Raw genomic sequence first — 24401 nt, 5'->3', positions numbered from 1 at the left:
TTCTGTGCGTTTCAAGTTTTATTGCTTTTTCAGAAGCAGCGCTGAAGGTAAACAACAACAAAGGCCAGAACAGGTCTTCAGCACTTCATGTGAGCATGCAAGCACTTTTTTTTTTTTTTTACAGAGTCACATAAGGCAAAAGAAAAACACCAGAGCCTGTTGCTTTACACCCACCCTGAGCAGCTACTTATAACAGGTCCTGCCTCAAGACTTGAGCAACCCAACCTACACATCCTCATCCTACATTTTAGTGACCCTACAGTGAGTAGACAACACTACAACATACTTTTTTAACATAAAACACGAGTAGCCTTCACTGAAGTCATCGAATCTCCTCAGAAACAGAAGATGTTTCAGATTTCACTCCTGGAAAGACAGAAGCAGCCCCGCAGAGGGATCTAACAAACGTCTCCACAGACTCAAAAGTGCCTAAACTACCCGTCTGCCACACAGATCTCACAAATCTCCATCATTACAATCATCTAACATCTACACATTAGCTATAACATCAAACTTTTGGACGGAACAAAGTTTTCTAAGCATAAAAGCTCATCTGAAATATCCTGAGGGTCGCCAGAGGTACTTTTTGTAACTACCGTTTACAATCTTTAACCAGCAGGGGGCAGTGTTTCACCAGATGTGCTTTCCCAGACCTGCTGCACCGTATCCTGGTACAATTTGGGCACAAATTTATAGCAGTTATTTACATTCTGTTGGTAGCTTTGGTTCGTTTTGGAAGGTTAAAAAGTAATTTTATTTTAAATGCAGGAATTTACAATAAGTTATAAAGTTTCACCCTGTTAGAGGCATTAATGTTACCTGTAAATTTCATGTCAATCTGATGATTTAAGTGAAACACTTTAAGTATAAAACTGAACTTTGGTCTGAAGGGAAGTCTCCAGAATCATTAGTAATCATCATCCAGGAACGATGAATATCCACGGCTAATCTTTCCTAATGTTTCCACCACACAGAGGAATAAAACCAGTTTTATTGGGTTCATCTTCACCTGAGCGTTATGGTGCGTTCACAGAACAAAGAATCAAAGTTTATGCAAAGAAGGAGACTAAATTTTGAGCTGGTGACATGAATGGAGGTAAAAATATTTCAGGCGATCAGCTGAGATTCTCCTGACACCGGTCGCTGTTTGAATCTCGAGGCATTACTCAAGTTAACTTGGAGAACGTGGAGAAAAGGAAGACTTCCTGTGAAACTCTGAAAATATGCTACTGAAAAGTTATTCCAGCTGTGGGCTGGACTCTTCCTCGTCTCGTTGGCTGTCACGATTGAATAATTGTGGATTTTCATGTGACGATTCTTCGATTCTTTAGTGTGAACGCACCATCGGAGGTGGACGATGCTCTCGCTCTGATTTTGAAAGAAATCTTTCAGCTGCTTCATCCTGCAGTCGCACTGCGAGTTAAAAACAGCAAAGTGGTGAAGAGCTGGTTTACACTGAGAACAAAGACTACCAGTTACAATCCAGGAGGGCGGAGTCAGACCAGCTCATTATGTCCATCGGTTAGTCTTCGTGAAATAATTGTAGATGGCAGAATTGTGAACGCCACATGTGCGGACGGACAGCCACAAACTTCAACTGTGAGAAACCCTCCTTCCTCTACACTCAGGTTATTGATGACAAACTGAGCTGAACTCCAGAATTAAGACAATAACACTAATAAACCCAAACAAAACCATTTACTGTGTTCTGCCCACCTCAATCTAGGTTTTAGTCTGAGTTTGACAAACTAAAATGAAATTCATGGAGAACTGCCCGAGAACCGGAAGGCAAAGAGTGAACCACAGAACGAGGCCAAAGAGCCACATGGAGCTGCAGGAGCCAACGTCTCACATTCAATTAATCATTATAAACACATTTACACACCTTTGACAGATACATCCCAAAATGGTCACCTGGTGTCACAAGATCCTTCAAAAATAGACTTCCTTATAAAAGGTCAAAGGTCAAAGGTAACAACACTATTCCTTCTGAGCTTTGCTGCCTCAGTCAGCAGTAAAATCTTCAGTCATGTTAGAGCTGGGCGATATAGACAAAAACATTAATACACATTACATCCTGGGCGGTCACATGACCTCTCCCACCCTTCGTTCTGCTGTTGAACATAAACGCTGCTTGTTTGAGGTTCAGTCACTGTGAGTTTAAGTGGAAGCTCTGTTTCAAAGACTTTTCACAGTTGCTCTTTGTGGTAAAACATGAAGCTGCGACGCTCCACCAGACTCCATTCACAAAAACAGGAAGTTTACCTGCCAGAGCAGAAGCTGCTCATCATTAGTTCGTGTTACTGCACGGCGGTGGCTTTTCTGGCAGAGTTAGTCGTTCAATAGTTTCGGTTGGTTCCTGCAGTGGATTTTTAGTTTCAGTTCAGTTTTTTGTTATTAATATTCTAATAAACGTGGTGGTGTGGAAGTTTGGGAAACACCTCTGGGATATTTCCTGGCTCAAGATGGGCCTTTAGTAGCTGACTTGCCACGCCACCCTTTTAGTTTAGCTTTAGTTACTATGATAAAGGTGGTTACAGAGGTTTTGCTAGAAAAAGCCATGAATCCCAGCAGCTTCGGGCAGGGTTGTAGCACAGCGGCAGAAACCCTGCAGTCAGTTTGGATCTGAAGTGACGGGTAAATCCGGTAAAAATGTGTTTTTGTTAACGAAGTCTGATTTCCCTCTCAAGTTTTCTGCTACCACAAACATTAAGTTAACATGTACCGTTACATTTCAAGTCATTATTCACACTACACGTAGAAGTGAACCATGTGGATTTTTTGAAAATATATCGACGTATTTACCAAATCGACACGTTGCCCAGCCCTAAGTAATGTTGGGTCAAAGTCTTTGCTCAGTCTGTAAGAATATGTAAACATATCGTCTTTCTAGGCCACCGCGTGTGCTTATCATCTCCTCTGTGTCAAATCAGAGACACTCCTGATGGTGGAAGCTTTTTGACTGTCGGGAGGTTTAAAGGCAGTTTTACCCCCCAGTGTGTGCATAAAGGTGCCCGTCCAGTGCTCAGCCATCAGACGTCTCTCAAGCTCACTTTGTCTTTAATCTGAACAAAACTTTAGAGGGAGAGGAGAAAACAAGAAGATCCAAACAAAAGGAGCTGAGAGGGTTCAGTAGATCAGTTCAAAGCCAAGTGCGAGTGCTGAAAAGAGTCCTGTTAACGAACAAACAAAAACATCCCGACGTGTCTGGAGTAACGTGTCCGCGGAGCTTCGGTAGTCTGTGTCCTGAAGAGGCGACAAGGGCGATACCTGTGTCACGTTCGGGAGACCCGGGGTGGACAGAGACGACGGGCCGAACAGCATTTTTACTTTCACAGCAGCAGCTTGGATCCAGCTCCTAAATCCAACCTCTTAACGAGCCTGGAAATACAACAAGTAAACAGTCACAACCTCTGAACGTCTTTCAGTGTCATCTCTGATCAGACAACAGAGTATTTCCACTTCACAGGACGGACTTTAATAAAGATCAGTAAATCTGTCCTGCAGAACAACCCGGAACCGCAGCATCGTACGTCACAGCAAGAAAATCAGTCGTTCATCTCACTAATGCGCTCGTTGCTGACCGGCGAGGAAAGCAACAGTGGAAAGCTTAGATGACCAAACACATGCATCCAAATTTTTAGGCCTCTCTCAGTAATATGAAGGTTCCCCTGATAAGCAGGAGACTCACAGCGAGTCTTACGCCGCCTTTCATGGCTGCACAGACGCTCACCCCTTGTTGTAGAGGCCGTTGGTTGGATGGCTCTCTGAGGAGTTGCTCTGACCCGCTGCTGCCCCCTGTCCACCAGCGTGGGCTCTGCGATTCGCCGCCTGCTCTTGGACATATTCCCGACACGATGCCAGCCTGGACTCCAGACTCTGAACGGAGAAACAACAGAAAGGTTCAAATCTCTGATTTAATGAGCGTCACAAACCACCGGCCATAACGGACCACATGTTCCTGTCATGTGACACCAAGAACCTTCTGGTTTACTTGGGGTATAATTTTTAAGGCTTTTCTTGCTTTGCTCCCATCTTACTATTGTTTATCTAAAAATATGCCAAATTACTGTCTTCACTCTGTACCGGTGATTTAAAAACAGACAGAAAGAAAAGATGACTGTCTGTGTGATGTTTAACGGACTCTGAGAAACTGCCTGCAGCATCACATGACGGTAAGTCAGATGATGAAAAACACGAGCCGAGCTTCTTACCCCGACTTTCCTCAGCAGCTCTCCGACGATGTTCAAAGCAGAGATCCTCGCCGACGTGGTGAGCGGGGTCCCAGACAGGCTTTCACCTGAGAAAGAGACACGCAGCTCACAGTGATCACGAAAACAGACGAGCAGGATGAGCGATTTACGCTCGATAAAGCAGTTAGTTAAAGAAAACATTCACAAATAATCAGATTCAATATGATCATCATCTGTAGCCAACTCAAACTTATCAACAATCATTTCATTTATTTATTTATTTCACACTTGGTACAACAATTCAAACAAACCAACCACACTTTCTATCAAAAAGCACTACAACCATGCTCTTATTGTGAAAGTTCACTGTTGACGAGTCAGCTCTGTCCTTTCCTGCCTCGTGTTTCTCTGGTGGAAGGGTGGCCTGTCGACAGAGTCAGACTCCACCAGTGATGTCAGGCTAACCAGAACCTGCAGCAGGGTGAGACCCGACTCATGGACCCACACGGACCTAAACTGAAGCTGCAGAACTGAGACCACTGCTGCAAAACCCACTCCACAGGACCAGGGTAACCCATGCAGGACAGCTGACACATACATATAAAGTAAAATAAAAGCTGAATATTAAAGATCTTTACTGAGCTCGACCTATTTCTCCGTCAGGATCCACAGAAAATAAACACCAAAGGGGATTTTCTATATTAAAAGTGCTGCTGCAGCCTTTGCCCTGGCGCTTTTGTTCAGAAAAGACAAACAAACATGATATTTTCTTGTCTTCCTGGATACTGTTGCCAACTACAAAATGAGCCCCCAGTATTTTCTGTGTAGTTTCCACCGCGGGGCAGCTCACCAACCAATCAGGATGGCCGCTGATCCTTTCCCAGCAGCAGTAAACACGGGCAGTTTGGTTGGATTTCGCGGGCAAATCCATAATTAGCAGCAAGAAAAGAACAACATTGTTTTTTATGATGCCAGAAGCTTTTATAGTTGTTTCAGTGTCACTAAAGAGAGTTCAGCTGTAGGGATCTGAAACTTTTTGGAGCTTCTTCTTGGATCAGGCATAAAGCATGTTCTCGCTGTGGCTCAGATATGACTGATTATAGAAGAGCTCAGGTTGTGTTTCAAGCACATTTTGAGAAAGTCACGCTTCATAAACAGAGCTGGATGGTAAAAAGGTTAACACCACCACAGAACTGACCTCTGCTGACGGGGGGCTGCGGGGTGCTGAAGGGCTCTGCGGAGGCGGGGGGTCTGGACGGCGTGGCGGCGGAGGGAAGGGGCTGGTTAGAGGACGAAGACGCGAGTTTGTCTTCTGTTCTTTTGTCTAATGGGGTGAGAGGAGGAGTAGGCAGCCCGGCCGAGGAGGATGACGCTGATGAAGAAGGCTCTTTGGCTGCACTGCTGAAGGACGGTTTCCTCTCCTGTACCTGCTGTTTTTGCTGCACGGCGAGCTCCTGCCTCAGGTCTGTGCAGACACACAAAGAAATGATGAAGACGAGCAAAAACAAACACGAACGAAACTGCCGAAGAAAAAGATGGCGCAGCGCTGCACCTCTGGCTTCGTCCTTCAGTCTCTGCACGGACTCTAACAGGTTCTCCTTCTCGTCCAGCTCGCTCTCGAGGAAGGCGTTCCTCTCTATGACCTGATTCATCCTCTGCTCGAAGTCCTCCAGTGACATGATCGTCGCTCTGAAAGGCACCGAACCAGAAACGTCACAAAACAGACCGTTTACAGGGTAAATCAGCGAGTCTGTCCTATAACAAGAGAGACCAGGAAAGAGGACAGCAAAGCAGACATGGACATAAGCAGACACCAGAGCCGCTGTTGAAACTATGAAACTATGAAAGGTGTTTGTCATGATCTCCTGAACTTCTGGAGTTATAATAAAATCTAAATCCACCTGTTACTCAGAGAAGACTCATTTATGAAGGTAAAATTGTACTAAAAGTGTCTTTAAGTCAAAAAAAAAGGAAACCATTTTATTTGGACTGATCATCGTTTTCTTATTTAATGTTAATGTTTAGTTAATTTGGTTGAAGATGGCGCCTGTGTGTCGCCGTCTATCGCTCTCCTTTATTTGTTTTGTTTTATTGTTTTTTGCTAACTTTGCGCTACATGTTTGTTCTACTTTGTCTTATGATCGCCAGACATCACTGGAAATAAGTTTATCCATCCGGATGTCTGACCGGCCTGGATATGACAACCAAGAAGTCATATCCAGTCATATCTCCTGCGTCGCTTGCAGAAGCAACGCAGGAGACGGGGTCACCGTGGAGGTCGTCTTGTCAAGCTGAAATCCTGGATTTCTCATTTTCCCTATGAGCTCCGCTACATCCGCGACTTTTGGTGCCATTGCGTGCCTTGGACCCGGTGGACTCCTGGTTGGTTCCCGTTGTTGCGTCTCTCGAAAATGGTCCTGCAAAACTCCGTCCTCTACGACATTTGTGCTGGCGTGGAGTTGGCAAAAAAACCTTCGACTGGTGGATCTGGTTGCTAATGGCTTGGACGTTTTGGACCCAGTTCCTCTCAGGCTGGGTCTAATAAATACCAGGTCGGTGGAAAACAAGACCTTCATATTGAAGGAATTCTTTGTATCTTGTGTTCTGGATTTGCTCTTCCTGAAACCTGGATTTCTCCCGCTCAGTTAAGCACCTTCATTAAACTAGTGCCGGCTGAACCTTTTTTAATGTTCCGAGAGCTTCTGGTCGCGGAGGAGGGCTTGCTGCTGTTTTTAAGGCTCATTTCATTTTTACCAGCTGGTTAGTGCATGTTTTAAAAAAAAGGATTTATTTTACTAATTCATTTATGAATGTTTGGAGTTTTTCCTTATTTTTTTTATATATATATATATATATATATATATATATATATATATATATATATATATATATATATATATATATATATATATATATATATATATATATATATATATATATATATATATATATATATATATATATATATATATATATATATAGTTTAAATAAACAAACGATGATTTTTTTTTTTAATTCTCCCCCAATGATTTCAATTATTTTCACTGTTTCTTCTTCTTCTAATTTATTTAACAGGTTATAAAAACATACATTGTTCATATTTTATCAATGTTTTATTTCTGTATATTTAATATTTTGTTTTTTTGAAAAATATCTTGAGGCTCATTATTATATTTTAATTGGACAATATCAAACAACTGACTGGGCGCTGTGATTTAAGGTGGTACCACAATCATCATCTGATTTATTATTTAATAAATCAGTAAACCTGGAGCCCTGCAGCTTTTTGTTGTTGTTTCTTTACATTTGTCGTCTGCTGGTTTCGAGCCCGTTTTGGTGGACAGATGTACACTTTTACAGTTTCTTTTACCTCCGCTTAACTTAATTTCTTCATTTATTTCTGGAAATTCAATAAAACCATGCTCCTCCTGACCTCTTGGCCCTCTCCAGGTCGTCGTTGGCCTGCTCCAGCTCTCTGATGTATTTGTGAAGCTGGTCTCGGACGGCAGTGGTTTCAGCCAGGTCTCCCTCCAGGCTGGAGATCTGCCGACAGGCCTCAGAGTGCTGCGTCTCATACTTATCCTGGCAGGAGGGACGAAAATACGGGAAAAATACAGTCAGAGAGAGAATGAGAAGAAAAATAAAGACAGACCTCTGCGGCTGGAGTGGAGCAGATCTTCAGGAGCTCGGCTTAAACCTCAACAAATATTCAAGAGGATTGATTTCAGCTTTAAAAGCAGAAATAAATGAATAAACTTTTAGCAAAAACAAACCGTTTCAAGAATCAAATTCACCAGAGAACCTTTCAAATGCCTCACAAATGAAGAAACCACGACTGAAGGCAAAATATTCAACCTTTATAAACAAATGTCAGACTTTTTTCCTCGTTTTCAACCCAGCCTTTAGACCCGAGCTCTGTCAGAACCTTTTGTTTGTCAAGCTGCTTCACGCCGACCTACGAATCAAAAGCTAAAGCTTTATAAACAATATAGCAATTTAGCAAAGAACCAAATTTCATTTGTATCTTCAGGCACCTTGTTACACCCAGTCTGTCACTTCACATGTTCACATTTCTTTAGTCAAATCTTTTATGCCAGGTTGAGAGTTTGGGCTCAAATGTTTGATTCAGCAAAGTGTCTGTGTTACTCTACTGGAGTTATTTTGGCCTTGTCAGAAAATAAATAAATAAATTCTCATCTAGCACAGCAAAAATCCTTCCAAGACAAAGCGTTTTCTGTGCTGCGAGACCATCTGAACTCTTATTTCGTACACCCAGAAGGTTTTTTTGTGGCAGGGTTCGCCTCCAGGACGTCAAAATTTTCTCATATTTCTTGTGATGACAGAGCAGCCAGTGTTCAGCATTTATTTCAAAACCTTAGTCATGAATCGTGCTGCATATTTAGATTATTAATATAAAAAACAACATCTAAAAGTAAATTATTCTGTATTTCTCTTTCCAGTGTTTTGGTGACACCACCGTCCCCATCGATGCTGCTCACACAATGCCGGAGCCGTCTGCACAGACGCTCCACAGACGTCTGGATCCAGCATCAGGCTGGGAAAAACTGCACCATCATCATTACAAGCAAGCGTCAGGGTTGATGTTGGCTCTGAGAGCAACAGCAGATACAGCTGTTAAACCGTCTTATCACTGCAGCGTGTGGGGACAGTTCACCATAAAACACAATGACGTCATTTTCACTGTGCCTGGCACCGGGGGCGCAGCACCCACCATGAACAAACTCTGTGCCATTGTCCCCTTTTTGCTTTTTAACCGAGCTCCTCAAAATGCCGGCGCACACCGGCTCTGTGCACAGCAGCGGGACAAACTAATGAGATTTGTAAAGGATCTTCTGGAGGTACTGCCATCCCCTCCAGACACAGAGGGAGCGCTGGAGGCGTCAGCTGCCTCTCTCTGGCCTGAATCGATCCTCTGTGAGAGCAAAGAGCGCGCTGCTTACGCTGAGTAGCGGCTCCTCTTCACTGCAGGCAAACCGGGGCCAGAAAACCCGACTCGCAATCAGCTGAGCGATATGAAAATCCCCATCAAAGCCGCTTCAGCGGTCAGTCGGCTGAATGCAAATTCAAAGACGAACACTTTAGTTCAAGTTTAGATACGGACTTGCATCACAGAAGCTCCTTTCAGAGTTTCTGCAGGATCTTAAAAGACTAAATTTATGCTTTTTAAACATCAAACACTGTGAAAAATTAGCCATATATCCAAGCCTAATACAGGCTCGGTCACCTGTGCAATAAGCCTTTCAACATTTACTTTGTGTGAATAAAGTAAACAGAAAACTGAGGAAAGACAGTGAATTGAACAGAACTGTCTCATTTGTGGTTTTAATTACTTTTTCTTTATAATATTGGAAAAGTATATTGAAACTGACTCCCATAGCATGACAGCTCAGAGTAAAGCTGCTGCTATTCCCCATCAAGATGAGCCGGGTGAGGTGGTGCAGGTATTTGATTAGGTGGAGATTTCTCTTCATTTTGCTCCGTCAAAGATTCTCATATTTGAAATCTGCCCGTTATTTTTCTGTGTTTGAAGCGCTGCATTTCCTCAGCACATTAACATATTCACTTTGACTAAAAACTGATGTGCATGTCTGGAAAATAAGCAAATGATCCTGCAGCAACTACGTCACTATTTGTGGAGAAATTTTGAATCATAGAGGACTCTGAAAGCTAGTTGTTAATGTGAATTTCAGTGCACACGGCTCCAACAGATTTGCACTTTTTGCTGATTTATCATCTCGTTCAGTTTCACGCTGGTAGCAGACTGACTGTCTTGTTGCTATGGTTACGCACCAAAGTCACTGGTCGCAGACCTGGTTCCTGTGCTCAAGTTCATTGCACACAGTTGCAATAATTTTGGTCATGCTGTGGTCTCCCACCACTGTGATTGTAGCTTTAGAGAACCAAAGCGAGTATCTTGAAACTCAGGGCTCTGTTGGAGGTCTTCTCTGCTGCTGAATGCTGAAAAGTTTCATTTCTCCATTGGTGGAGTCTCAGTTTTCAGAGTCTTGAGTTAGCTTGGAGAGCTGAGATGCAGAATACTGAGAACTCCTTGCGTCTCCCGTACCTTATAGTTTTCCAGTTCCATGCGCAGCCGGTTGTTGGCAGCCAGAAGCTCGCGATTTCGCGTCTCATACTGCTTCAGCTCCGTCTCCAGCTCCACCTCGTAGTCCCGACTCATCTGCTGGAACTCCTGCAATTCCTCCTGAGCTTCCTCTGCACTGAAAACACACAGAACATGCCCCGCATGTTTGTTACCGTTGGATATTTTCACTGCAAATCAATCCCAACTCAGAAATGAATACAGCTCGGGTTGTAAGTTTGGTTCTTCCAGTGAAAACAATCAGACCAAGACGATGTTTAAGACAAAGATCTGGATCAATTTAAACCAGATGCAGCTGGACCTAACTTGACCAACATAACCACAGTCAGCATTATGGGAAGCTGTTTAACTTGGGGGGGTAAAAGCATGTTGGGATGCTGTGTAAAAGAAAAAGAAGAAGGCCTTCATTTGCAAACCTCCCTAATTACAAATAAATGTTTAGTCCGATGGTCTGGCGGAGCATCAGTGCATGTTAGATTGGTAATATGAACATCTGTGAAGGCCCCACTAATGCTGAACGACATAGGCCCCGAACCCTAACTCAGGCTGCAGAGAAACATACAACCTGTTATTATTTGTGTGTTGCTCAGACTCCAACACACAGCTCCAGATTAAAACAGCCCGCCTGCAGACTGAAAGCTCGTACTAGCAGGCCGCTTTAGGACCCAGGGACGCAGTATTACACATGCGGTTCATCACCATGGTAACTTACGCTCCAGACCTAACCTGCTCAGGAGCGAGAACACAAATCAACAGGTATGAAATCACTTTCTACTGGCCAATCAGCTCTCTGAAATTTGCATCAGCATTGCTTGAAGACAAACTAGGCCTCAGCACCCAGATAGTGAGAGCGTCTGAAGTTTATAAGAGCAAACAAACAAACAAAGATCCTCTGAAGCAACTTCACTGCTGCTTTTCATTCCGTTAGGTACGATTTAAAAACCATTTTATTGTTCTATGAGCCTAAACATGTAAACTTCAAACAGCGTTCTTACTTATTGATAACCCAAATTTGAATTTTGCTTTTGTGTTCTTTGCTCTCAGAGTGTTAAAAACTCCTAACGAGGCAAATACAGAGAATTTTATCGTATCTGGGGCCCCTTCATAAACTATTGCAAGTCATTGAACGCTCTACCAGCTGATTAATATCATATCCCCCCCCCCCCCCTTTTTTTTGTGTGTGTGTTTTGGGGTTTGTTGTTTGTGTTTGTTCTGGGTTTTTTCTTAGGTTTTGTTTTGTTTGTTTTTTCAATTTTATTTAAGCGTGGGTGTGGGTGTGCCTGTGTGGGTGTATTATCGTATCTGTTCATGTAAGAAAAACTAAAAAATATGTGAGGGGAACAGATTGTATTGTCATTGTAAACTAATGTACACTTGTCTCTCAATAAAAATATGAAGAAAAAAAAAACCTAACGATGGAGCAGAAACAATAAAAAATTATGCTTTTAGTCAGCTTTCCTTCTTGGCTTCAAATAAACTTTATGAACATAGCAACAGTTTTCTAGCCCGATGGAATAAACCTCGTAAAGCCAACTCTCATTCACACATGTCCACATGCCCTAAAAATCAGCTGCTGCCAGCAGACCTCTCTGTGTTTCTGCTTGGTCAGATGCTGCAAACCCTGCCTCGGCTATGCTGTTAGACCCCAGGTTGATTTATTTGTGGATGTTTGAGTGAAGCCAGATAAGGAAAAAATATCCCGGGTATGTTAAACGTGCTTTAGCGGCCCCTGACCGATCACCTGTCGAAAACATTTGGCACATTATGAAACAAAAACCTACAACAGCTGGAAGCGCTGAAATCCAATATCCACTGAGAACAGAGAAACGTGAGATTAAGATACACATCCACTTCATTCTATATACAGCTTAGGGTTTATAAATTAATAAAATTATAAGAAGATCACCAGGGGCCATACCTCTGTTGGTGCTTGGCAGCCTGCTCCTTCCAGTACTCCAGCTCTTCCTCCAGGGACCCAAACACTGGAGGCTCCCGGTCCCCCATCTCCAGGGCAGGCTCTTCTCTCACACACCAACACTAGTCTGTGGGCAATTTCAATAAAGAGCTGAACTACTGTTTGAAAGCGGCCAGTTTATCTTCATTGTTACACAGGCTTGTGAAAAAACAGGACCTGATGTAGGAAAAAATTTGAGATGATTCTTGTGAGTTTTCGCAATAATCCGGCACGAAAAGAAGCAGTATTTATACAAAATAAATCTTAACTTTCAGAGTCTGCTCGTCGCAGCTATCCGTGATGTAACGGCGTGCTTGGAGAACATCATTCAGTTTTAAGTTCAGTTTATTGAACACCTAAGTGTATGCCGAATTAAGCAGCATACCGTGTTGCGTCCAAGAACGTAATAATATTTCCAACTTCCACAAATATTGTAAGCAATTGAAGTAATGTAAACGATTTTAAATGAAAAACTTACACGGAGTCTGGTCACACTGTGAGCGAGACCAAAAAAAGGGAACTTAATGAGCATGCGTTACCGTAAGACTTGCATCAAAACCTAGAACTTAGTTTATCTTTTTTAATACTAGTAGCACATTCCTTTAGAGTCGTATTGGTTTTAACTCGTATACAACAAAGTTAGATGACTGCAAACAAGCCACCGCTAGCCCGCTAGTTGGGCTAACGGAGTTTACCCATTTAAATCCCCGCTGAGACTAACATATGACTTCAGCTACTTACGCTCAACAGTTGTCTCCGTTCGACGACAAATTAACCAGATTGAACACTTCTCTAAATCTTCTCCATGTCTTCTTTAACTTGTGGCGCTTTTGACGATGAAATTTCAAGCAGAATTGTTCAAACAAACCAATTTAACGGACTCGCCTTAAGTTGGAGAACCGCAAAGTTGCTACTCTTTGGGAAGACGTCGAACAATACATTTTGCCATTCATATTGTCCAGACCAATCCACCAATCAGAAGTTACAAGGGAGCCTCGTTGCCTCTTGCTATTGGTGAACTGTCTGTCAATCAAGGACTGGCAGGCGGAGTTTATAATTATTGTCCAATCATAGTAATGATATCAATGTAGAATGGGGGAATCTACCAAAAGGGATCTTAACAGCCCCAAGAGTAGATGTTTTTGATGGATTACCAGAGGATGCTGCCTTTAAGTGCTGTTGGAAATGAGTCGAAAAAACAAATATTAAAAACAAGTTCTAGAATATAGGCATGTAAAAGTTATTAACAAGACCATTATTACTTTTAATTGCAAAATAAAAAAATATATAAATAAATTTATGTTTATATTTATTTAATAATTTAACAAATTTTGTTTGTTTTTTGAAAGGGTGGTAAATTATTTTTGCAAAAAAGTTCAGGAAAGCTTTTTTTTTATTTACTTGTTGTTTATTTTGTGTGTGCGTTCTACTTTAAAGAGCCCCTGCTCACGACAGTCCTGTGTTTGTATTGCATATTGTTAAAAGATGGCATTTAAATTATTTTTGTATTCTCTTGGAGTGCACCTTAAGTTTTCTTATTGTTAAAGAAAAAAGTACATTCATGAGAAATAATATTGTTTGGAGAAGATAATAATGTACCCATCCATCCAGCATTTGTCCAAGGCATCCTGGTCAGATGTTGAGCCAATACTGAAGGATGCAGCTGTCACTTTTAGAAGATGCTTATTTCTGCTACTGGTATCTTGGTTCTTATTCTTTCAGTCACTGCCAATAATGACGAGGATACTGGTGAGGTCACAAATGTAGCTCAGCTCAGAATCTGTAAAACAAAGGGCTGGTGTGACAGGACAGGATGGTAGTAACAGGGTGAGACAGAAGCCAGACAGCTAAAGGAAGATTCGTTCATTCTTATACTTTTTTGCAAATGTATATGTGCATGTTTTTTTGTTTTGTTTTTTAGAAGAGCCATTCATTTATTTATGACCTTATTATTTTGGCAGTGCTGGTCCTCCATCGTTGCCTTTGCAGATTCTGTCTCCCTTCATCTGTCTGCAGGCATCCCTGGCTCTGTGAACCAAGTACTTGCTCAAAAGAAACCTCAGGGTTTCTCAGTGGAAATAAACCACTTGTTGTTTTCACATAACCAGACAAGGAGCTGTGTGATAAAGCTGAAACTGTGTGGATGTGTGATTTAAAAAGAGATCAAGAAGCATGTTAAATATTCAACTTCTTTGTCTGCTTACTTCAAGTTACTTTTATTTCTGCCAACCCAAATGTGAGTTTCAGCTTTTTTTAAACAATTTTATAAAAACCAAAATCACTTTCCAACACTGGGTGGCAACAGGAGCTTCATCATGTGATCACTTTTTTACTGAGATGACGTCATTAATGGTTATTTATATTAACCGTTGTGTGTTTTTCATATCAGTTACTAAACCTGTGCTTAAATTTAAGTCCTCTGCAGCCGCCCCCTCACAGTCTGTCGCTTATGTTTCCCAGGGTTAGAAAAGAAGGGCACTTGGCAGCGTCCTTCACTCTGATTGGGTAATAATTTCACTTCCTGTTGATGGGGTCAGAGGTCGGAATGACTGGGTCAACTCTGTCCTTTTGCAAAGGGATTAAGGAGGCCTATCTGATCCTGGTTAATCCACCCGCACATCACTGGAGCATACACACACACACACACACACACACTGTACCCTTGCTTCATATCTGTGCTGCATGTTTTGAGTCCACACACTGACAGCAGATTATAAACATGAACGTGACCTTCACTGACATTAGCGGCAGTCTGGTTAAACTGATACGTCTCTGTTTTAAGAAATATTTTTATTTGCTTTTAGAATGAAATCTATTAAAAGACTGATGTCAGTACTGTGTGTTGGTAAAATCGAACTTTAATTTTATTCATACTTGTTTTTGGAGTTTACTTACTTATATCAGTATTAGTTGTCTGTGCTGAGTAGTAGAGTTGACTAAACTCATTTAAAGGTAATAATTTGTATTAAGAATACTTCCTCTGTGGCGAGAACAAAGACTCACTGCGCTGTTGATGTTTCAGCTCAGATCTTTGATTTAGTCTTCACTTCACTATGATGTGTTTAGACGACCACGTTTGAGACTTCTGCAGTGATCAGTAACTTTGCAGTGTATGGGTCACAGAAAGTTGAGTAAAACAGAGAACCCTGTCTCTGAATCGTAAATATTGTGTGCATGCTATAAAGTAAATATCCAGCCCATTTATAATGACGCTTTCTTACGTCAGCATGAATTTCTTCACTATAATTTAGCTAAAAAAATATTTAGCTCTTCCACTCTTGTTTACCGGTACATTAAGTGACTTATCCTGTTATGCACACTAAAAACAAAACAATGCATCAATCCTAATTTAAGGTTAGCTAATGTTTTAAGACTCTTTTTAAGAGTTTGCATTGAAGGTTTTAATTAAACCCAGTCTGTCGATTTTTACAGGATAGCTCGATCTGGTTAGACAAACAAGTTGCCAGAAATTGGAAAACAAAACAAAAACATAAACTTAGAGTGATGGACTTATGAGTCAAATCTTAGAGAATACTTAGACTAAGTTAAAGAGTTTATTTAATCATTTTAGTTTCATTTTTGAGCACTGCTGGGAAAAGACTTTGAGCATCAGATTCCAGAAACTGGCCTGAAACACCTCCTCAGGGTGCTGCAGTATAAATGGACCGGGACTCTTTAAGATTCCTATATTTAACTGTTAACTGTGGGATGATTCTGAGACTAACACAGAAAAATTCATCAGAATGTATTTACTGTTTTTCATTTAACTTATATAAAAAGTAAAACCTCTTATTGGACGATAAATTCTAGAAGAATTGGAGCGTATCCTCGTGAGAACCTCGTGAGATTCCAGATTAACTTTTTTGTGATTTTCTGCCTTTTTGGAGCTAAACAAGATCACCAAAACACATGAAATATCACTGGAAAGGCCACAATGTCCTCTTTTTAGCATATCAGTACTTAGTGGGGTTGCTCAAATGACTCAAAAGATAGAGACCAAAAAGAAATGTCCATTACATAAGACATAAGTGCACAGGCTGAGTCTCAGGAGGGTGGAAACAACATTTCCTCCACCCCTGTGAGAGTGCTGCTAACTGTGGTCTTTATCTGCTCTGGGAACCTGTTTAATGCTCAACAATCCAACCGCCTCACCGTTCATGGCTTAACTGGGACACAATTTTCCCATCGCATCTCATTGGAATCAGGACAATAACCCCGTCCACTCGAGACAACAGGAGAGAGCTGTTTGACCGGTTTATTGGTGTCAGGTTTACTCTGTGAACACGTGTCAAAAGGACGCACAAAGACGTGTCCTCGTTGTGAAAACATTAAAGTGATGAAACAACAGAACAGCGGAGGTCATCAGAGCTGTGAACTAGTCGCTGTAAGATCGTAGTGAGAACTTTTATAAACCACTTTGCAAAATAAATGAACATTTGTTGAGGTTTAATGTTCTAAACATGGAAAACAGGATTTCTCGGTTGATACATGATCTCATCTGATGACACCAAACCAAAAGTCTTTGAGAATCCGTAAATCTAAACTGGTGTAACTCAGGTAAGTGACGTGAACACAGTAAGGTTTCTGGGCTGATGGCAAAATACAGAACAGTGACAAATTAAATAAAAACCAGTGAAACGTGCGAGGGAAGCTCGCTGCCTGCTTCATCCTGTGAAGGAACGCTTCCCTCTGCTGTCTCAGGGCCTAGCAGGGCGTCGGGATGACGATGACATTCATCGCTAGCTCTGACCTTCACAGTCACATGATCTCAACCCAGCTGACCACAGGTGGGAGATTTTGGTTCAGCACTTTACTTTTCCTTTAATTTGTCACTCACCTGTATTGGATGGTTCAAGTAACAGAACAGGATTCAAATGTTGTAACTTCGTGTTTCAAACTACCAAACACAGCAGAAGTGGGATGCACTGACACGTATCCGCTGTAATAACTCATACTGAGCCCTCTGGGTTCCCTCCAGGCCTTCAGTAAAGTAAAGTAACCTTCTAGTAATGGTCTAGCTCTGCTTCTTGTGTATCTGTATTGATACAGATGTTTTCTGGTAACATCTCAGGAAACAGGACATCAGGTCAGTCGCTTCTTCTCCACATAAACGTGAGGTTTAGGTTACGTTTGCACGCTTGTAGGGGCAGGAAGGGAGGAGGTAAGGAGGAAACGTGTAATTCTACTTGTGCATCAATCCATTTATGATCTTCCACCAATCCAAAGTTGTGTCCAACTAGCAGCAGGCTCCCAGGCCAGGTGTTCTTAGACCAAATGAGCTATATAATCTCTCCAAGAAGGTCTAGGTCTAGGCCAGGCTCTCATCCCAGTTGGGTGTGTCCTGAAATCGGCCAAAAGGAGGTGCCCAGGACAGATTCTACCTGGATGCCCAAACCATCTCAACTGCCTCCTTTAAAAAGGTCCCCACCACATTTCTAAGCCACCCGATGCAAGTAACTCATCTCAGCCACTTGAATTTGTGAGTGGTCCGAAGGCAGATGGAGATCTTCACCTTTATGTTGTCAGAGACACATTTTATCGCTGGCCTTGTTTCATAATATGAGAGAATATGACGGTCATCTATCTTTACTGTCTAACTGCTCACCTGCCTGCTCCATCCTTCATGTATATTTATTTTTAATATTACTTATCTAGAGGCATTAGCGGGTATTCTTTTAAAATCTCAAGTTTGATTACTTTGACATTTACCGAGCACACTCACACAGAGTGAACCTTTCTGAGTTTTTATCCTGCAGATACGTCAGTGCATCCCAGCGCAACTACGTTTTTAATTGTACACACACACGTAAATATACAGCAACACACATCTTTCGTAGTATTGATTGTAACTGATGGCAGTCACCAGTCAGCCAAACACATCTGCAGACTTGTTGTCGACAGAAAAAGGCACGACTGGTATAAAGCAGAAATATCAGCCCTTGAAACTGATCTCAGGAGCTCCGCTGTGCTGCAGGCTCAGATCAGATCAGGAACCAGTAGCCGTGGCTCGATATGTCAGATAAAACGTCCCCGTTTATTTCAAGTGAAACCTGCGACGTTTGAAGTCGAGACGTCACCACAGCTGCAAACATCTGCTGTTCCTGCAGCTGCTTTAGTGCTGATTCATCGTTGTTTGCTTCACTTTGGTCCAGAGCAAAAATAGACTATATTGCCAAAAGTGTTCACTCGCCCATCCAAATCACTGAATTCAGGCGTTGCATCACTTCCATGAGCACAGGCGTGTACAGCCAAGCATTAGTGAGAGGATGAGTCGCTCTCAGGAGCTCGGTGAATTTCACCGTGGTACCGTGATAGGATGCCACCTGTGCAACAAGACCAGACATGAGATATCCTCTCTACTAAATATTCCACAGTCAGCTGTTAGTGGTTTTATAAAATAAAATAAACAAACGTGGACGTGAGTGAGAAAGAGAGCGACTCAGCTACAAAGAGGTAGACCGACCTGAAATCACAGGTCAGCGGGTGCAGAGGTGCATAGTGAGCAGAGGTTGATCGCTGCAGACCTCCAAACTTCATGTGACCTTTAGATTAACTCAAGAACAGAGTCGAGAGAATAGGTTTCCATGGCAACCAAGCCTTACATCACCAAGTGCAATGCAAAGGGTCAGATGCAGCGTGTAAAGCATCTAGAGCAGCAGAGATGTGTTCTCTGAAGTGATGAATCAAACTTCTCCATCTGGCAATCTGATGGACGGGTCTGGGTTTGGTGGTTGCCAGGACAACAGTACTTCTCTCACTGTAGTGTGCCAAGTGTAAAGTTTGGTGGAGCGGGCATTATGATGTGGCTGAGCTTGGCCCTCAGTTCCAATGGAAGGAATTCTTCATGCTTCAGCACACCAAGACATTTTGGACGTTTTCATGTTCCCAACGTTGTGGGAACAGTTTGGGGATGGCTCCTTCCTGTTCCAACATGACTGCACACCAGTGCACAAAGCAGGGTCCATAAAGACGTGAATGAGTCAGTTTGGTGTGGAAGAGCTTGACTGGCCTGCAGAGTCCTGACCTCAACCTGATGAGAGACGTTTGAGTGAATTAGAGCCGAGTCTGTGAGTCGGGCCTTCTCATCCAACATCAGTGTCTGTCCTCACAAAGGTGCTTGTGGATGAATGGTCAAAGGAAGGAAGAAGAGCAAATACTTTTGGCAATATAGTGCATCTCAGCAGCTTCTTGGTGCATTTCTAAGCTCCCTGAGGTTGAATGGTGACGACCAGCAGCCTCATTTGACCCAACAAAGTCTCAGCTACACATTAAATAACCTGATCTAATGAGTTTAAACGAGCCTTCATGCTTCCCTGAGCAGGAACCAGTTTAATGACCTTGACCTTGACTCACAGTGTACTCGAAGTAAATATAATAACAAGTTTTCACACCGAATGAACCTTTGCAGCGAGAAATGAAGGACAAGCTTCATGTTGTCGCTTGTGCACAGTTAAATCGTGTGATTTACCACTGCTTTATATAAAGATGCAAAATAAGGGAGAGGGTCTGAAGAAACGTGAGCAGGACTGCAGGACTTTTACCTTTGGTTGCTCCAAAAAGACTAAAAATGCATGAAAAAGGACGAACGTTTACTGAACCCTGAGGCTGACCAAAACTGACTAAAGAGTTCTGGGTACCAGCTGGAGTACTGCATTAATGTGTAGCTTTAGAAGATTCTCCTGTAGCTGTGAGAGCCTTTAAATTGGTACGCAAACAACATCATATTTTCATAAAAATTCTAAAAACGTTCATCGCCATAAAAGAATCAATAAACTTCCTTGACAGACTCCTGCCTGTCAATCAATGCCCTTAATTTAAAAACTCGCCTTCAAAATCCACATCAGTCAAACCTCGTGACAGACAGTGAAAGTATTCAGTGATTTTGCTTTCCTTCGCTCCTCAGCTCTCATCGTGCTGGTTTAAGTGGAGGTAACGAGCTCTCGGTCTTTCCTTCACGGCTCAACAACCTGAATGACTGAAGCAGCATCCTCTTCCACTGCTTCCTCCTCGCTTTAGTTTTCCCGTTGGGTCTTTTGCTTCTTCCGGGCCAGCCGGGCCTCACGCATCTCCTCCAGAGTTTTACGTGGGTCCATGATGAACGCGAAAGCCACGCCGGCCGTGCCATCGCCATTCTGCCGAGAGAAGCACAGGAAGGTGGCCCAGAGGAAGGCGCAGCAGCCCATGAAGGCAGTCCGCATGTACAACGGCATCAGGACGAAGTTGAGGAACTAGAAAGTAGAAGCAGAGAAGAGGACCATCATGGAAAAGGGTCTTCTGAGAGGTTTTCCTGTCAGTGTGCACACTGTGATTCTGAATCTACACACTTCATGTGAAAAACAACATTTACCAGTAAATCATATCAGACAGCACAGCAGCAAAATCTCTGATTTTTAGTTCCACTCCTCTGAGATTTTTATTTTTTCTGACTTTAAACAAATAAAAATGAAAACAGGCTCACCTGCATGAATGGCCAGTACATGAGTCCAGTCTGAAAGAGAAAACAAGACACGGTCAGAGTTTCCATCTCCATGCACACCTCAGAGGATCCCAGCGAGAGGTCAGGGGTGAGTGTAGAGCTGAGGTGAAGGTTGTGATTGGGATGCTTCCGTTCATTAAAATGTCGCACACAGAGCTGCCAAACTGCACGCAGAAACATCTGTAGCTTTACTATTTAAAACATTAATCTCTATCAGGTCACCGTGGATCCTTCTGAGGTTAGAAAAGAGGACGTATCTCACTCGCAGTTTCAATCCACTCACTTAACGCAGCTTGAAATGGAGAGTCAGCAGCAACGCCTGCACAACTGCACTTCAATTAGTGTGTGCAAATTATTATACTCCTCAGAGTATAATTTACACAAAGGTGATAAAGCAGAAAAGATCTGAGTAAGACAGAGATAGAAGGGAGCTGCGCCAATCTCAGAAAAACAGTGAAGCATGGCCATCAAACATGGTTCGAGCTCAGCACTGAAGCTAAAGACTGGGTTAGAAAACATTACATGAAAGAGAAGTTAGGTTTAGGTGTGCGTTACAAGTTAACAGATGGGGAAGTGCAGCAGCAGCAGCATCCTCTGTCACACTGATCCTCTGCATCTCCTCCTTCACTACATTCATCAACCTCCTCTGAGGTCTTCTTCTTCTCCTCCTGCCTGGCAGCTCCATCATACTTTGTCCAGCTGTCCCTCTGATGGACTGATTTCTAATGGTGCTCACTTTTGTTGTTTAGTGTGTGTGTGTGTGTGTGTGTTTATCTGAGGATGGATGACTCACGCCTGCAAGTACAAATAAAGTAACCCGAAGCTGTTTTACTGTAATCACAGCAACATGACACTATGAGTCACACTTGGCAGGACGTCAGCTCCTGAACGTCCTGAAACCCACTGACATTTTTATCCTCTGGCTGAATTACCCCGCGTGCTCTCCTCCGGGCGCCGAGCCCACTGCGCAAAAGCAGAAGTGCCGGTGGCGTAATCTAGGTTAATCCGGTTGTGAGCTGGCAGCGGCAGAAGCTACCGTGCTGAAGCGCTTCTCACCTTCCAGGTGTTGAAGAACTTCTCCCTCCAGTCCTCAAGGACGTCCTCCTTTCCCTCCAAGAAGCTCACCCCTGCGAAACAGAGAGCAGGTTTAAGGCACGGCTTGGGACGTGCGTCTTTACGCACAAATTTAAAAACTATGGAACAAGACCTCACCTTGAACACTTTAGTATTTGACTGAGAGACAACCTTGACCGGAAACCACTTCACCTTCACACTCATTTAAGATGAGTCTTATTCACAAACTGACACTCTTTAGATTTTATAGTAATGGTTTGTCCCGATTGTCCAATTATCATTATCAGCGTCATTCTGCGTCTGCGCTCTGGCTCCGATGGCTGGTTGACATTTATAGTTGGAAAAATAATCAATAACTGTCATATTTGATGTTCCGACCAAAGATAATATTTGCTGGCTTCAAACAAAAGCGCATTGAAGGGGGGGGGGGGGGGGTACTCACGCGCTTTGCTTTAACATGAAGCAAACTCTCAGTTCTGTAACCCTTAACGTGGATAAAATGAAAGCTGCCCATCTTACCGGTGTAGAAGACACTGGTGGCCAAAGGCGACGCGAAGCTTTGGTCCAGCAGCAGTTTGCGGAAAACCATCCCGGCGGACTTTCCAGGGAAGCGCCTCTCCAGGGCGCGTAGCCAGAAGTAGTTAAAGTTTCCCTGGAAGCTGATTGCCACGATGGCGACATTGCGAGTGTGTTTCCAGTCCATGTGCTCCTTCTGAGCGATGAGCTGGTGGACTAGGTCACCGCCGGCGAATAAGCATCCGTACAAGGTGACATTAGCCAGCCAGGGGAATCGCTTGGCGGCTTCCTTGAGTACAGCTCTCCTCATCGTCTTTGGCAACGATGGGGACGCAGGTGCCTACAGAATGACCTGCCCTGAGTGGTTTCACCTCAGCAGTCAGGATGCAGGCATACCGGTTGGATTCGTTTGGCTAGGCCCTAGTGCCAGCCGACTGGACGACAGGACGCAATCCATCAGTGCGCCGTAATCTGGGAGGGATTACACGTTTCCGCTGGCAGCAGGAATATCGCACATCATCAGATCTTAGATGAGAAATGCCCAAAAAACTCCCCGAAAAAATGCATAAAACCTGCCATGGCTTCGCTTTGGTCACGGTAAATTTAAATCCAGATCATTCTTTCTACTTCCCGTGAATCAGGTGCGTCTCCAGCAACAAATCCTGCAGGTCAAGCGCTAATCTGTTCAGGTGTACATCCCGTCCAACTGCGTCACCAACACAGCAGCTCTGCGCTGAGGCACCTGTCAAAAAGTGATTTACGGTAATTTACCAAAAAGAAAAAAAAGGATTGTCGATATTTAACTGGTTTAAATGACTTGTTGGGCTATCGTCTGTGAATAAAACAATAAAACAAACCTTTCTGTCGTGAATGGTATCAAACCATTTTCAGTCAGAAACAGGTTGAAGTTGCAATCAGTTTTTGGCAAAGCGACTTTTATATATCCTTTATTTATGAGTGCAAAACTCTCACTGACATTAAAAATTTATTTTTCAAGAGAGATCAGGCCAAGAATGCAGAAGAAATATAACATACACAAAAATGATATTTTAAGTGGCCCAGAAGCACTGGACTGATTGTCGATCACAGAGGTACAAAACATTATCATTATTTTATAATACATAAGCCCTTCATAAGTCCTGCTGAGTGCAGACTATTTATCAATATAAACAAAGGTATTAAAAACAAATTAAAGGAAGGACAGTACATGGCTGTTCTTTATCTTATTATATGCAAATGAAGTATATAGAATCAAAGCTTAATTTATTCAAACAATTAATCATCAAGGAAAATGTGTTTGGCATAAACTAAATGTATACAGGTCAAATTAATTTAATTTGACCAGATTCCATTTAATGTAACATTTTACACGCCAAATATTTAACAAAATTACTCGGGAAATTTACATGTAATTAAATTATGTAAAAGTTAAGAGTTTGGGCAGAATCTTTCTGTGTACAACCAGGTAAAGACTTCAGATACTATGGAGAAAAATGTAGATCTCTCATTTTGAAGGTCCTTGAGTATCTTTAAGAAAAGTATCCTTTTCTTAAAGGCCTGTACAGCCAAAGGTTTTCCCTAATACTGCAACTAAATCAAATTAAATCAGGAGTTGTCTGGAAAGACATTACGAAAACTTGAATGATGGAAGGTTGTGATCCAAATGCCATATCCATTACAGAGCACTAGAGGGCGATATCTCTCCACACTGGGGCTGTTTTCCTTTTCTCGCTTGTGAAGTACAAAATTAGAAAATACGATATTATATATGTATATGAAATAAATTATATGTGAATATATATATGTATATATGACATTTTAATGTAGGAAAAGGTTAAATTGTATAAATAACTATTTATAAAATATACAGTTTATTTATTGATGTATTTAGTCAGTTTAGTTTTGGCCTAAGGGGCATTCCATACACAGTCGGTCGCTTAACTTCCATCAGTTCCACTTCGATTAGAAGGTTAGTCTGATTAGGGTGGGGAAAAGAGAGAATATCTTACTCCTATTGGTTGATTGTCTTGTCGTTCGAAGCGACTTCCTCTGTGATTGGCTGCTGCC

The 24401-nt window shown here is 42.4% G+C and overlaps 2 protein-coding genes across 2 annotated transcripts; both read right to left on the bottom strand.

Annotated features, from left to right (window-relative positions):
• Positions 1-13224, bottom strand: LOC102779777 (nuclear distribution protein nudE homolog 1-B-like). Its single transcript, XM_006801934.2, has 9 exons — positions 13010-13224; positions 12233-12356; positions 10279-10432; positions 7627-7775; positions 5746-5882; positions 5392-5658; positions 4215-4300; positions 3734-3879; positions 1-3381 (listed from the first exon to the last, which is right to left on the bottom strand). Exons 2-9 carry the CDS (start codon positions 12316-12318, stop codon positions 3333-3335), a joined length of 1074 nt encoding a protein of 357 aa, XP_006801997.1. The 5' UTR covers positions 12319-12356; positions 13010-13224; the 3' UTR covers positions 1-3332.
• A 6105-nt stretch (positions 13225-19329) lies between these two features.
• mpv17l (MPV17 mitochondrial membrane protein like) lies at positions 19330-22738 on the bottom strand. Its single transcript, XM_006801935.3, has 4 exons — positions 22338-22738; positions 21801-21871; positions 20727-20756; positions 19330-20496 (listed from the first exon to the last, which is right to left on the bottom strand). Exons 1-4 carry the CDS (start codon positions 22642-22644, stop codon positions 20281-20283), a joined length of 624 nt encoding a protein of 207 aa, XP_006801998.1. The 5' UTR covers positions 22645-22738; the 3' UTR covers positions 19330-20280.
• Positions 22739-24401: the final 1663 nt, after the last annotated feature.

Source organism: Neolamprologus brichardi, chromosome 4 (assembly GCF_056152115.1).
Source record: "Neolamprologus brichardi isolate AB-2024 chromosome 4, ASM5615211v1, whole genome shotgun sequence".
In the NCBI taxonomy this organism is placed as follows: domain Eukaryota; kingdom Metazoa; phylum Chordata; class Actinopteri; order Cichliformes; family Cichlidae; genus Neolamprologus; species Neolamprologus brichardi.
Note: the sequence above shows the minus strand (reverse complement) of the source record. Positions and strands in the feature narration are given on the sequence as shown.

What these genes read in the sequence shown, in the direction of transcription:
- mpv17l (XM_006801935.3), bottom strand. Translation starts at nt 22,644, where the DNA reads ATGAGGAGAGCTGTACTCAAGGAAGCCGCCAAGCGATTCCCCTGGCTG. An exon ending in CACCAGTGTCTTCTACACCG is followed by an intron (nt 21,872 to 22,337) that starts GTAAGATGGGCA and finishes TCTGTTTCGCAG; the next exon opens with GGGTGAGCTTCTTGGAGGGA. An exon ending in TGTACTGGCCATTCATGCAG is followed by an intron (nt 20,497 to 20,726) that starts GTGAGCCTGTTT and finishes TCTACTTTCTAG; the next exon opens with TTCCTCAACTTCGTCCTGAT.
- LOC102779777 (XM_006801934.2), bottom strand. Translation starts at nt 12,318, where the DNA reads ATGGGGGACCGGGAGCCTCCAGTGTTTGGGTCCCTGGAGGAAGAGCTG. An exon ending in TGGAACTGGAAAACTATAAG is followed by an intron (nt 7,776 to 10,278) that starts GTACGGGAGACG and finishes CCCTCCTGCCAG; the next exon opens with GATAAGTATGAGACGCAGCA. An exon ending in ACTGAAGGACGAAGCCAGAG is followed by an intron (nt 5,659 to 5,745) that starts GTGCAGCGCTGC and finishes GTGTCTGCACAG; the next exon opens with ACCTGAGGCAGGAGCTCGCC.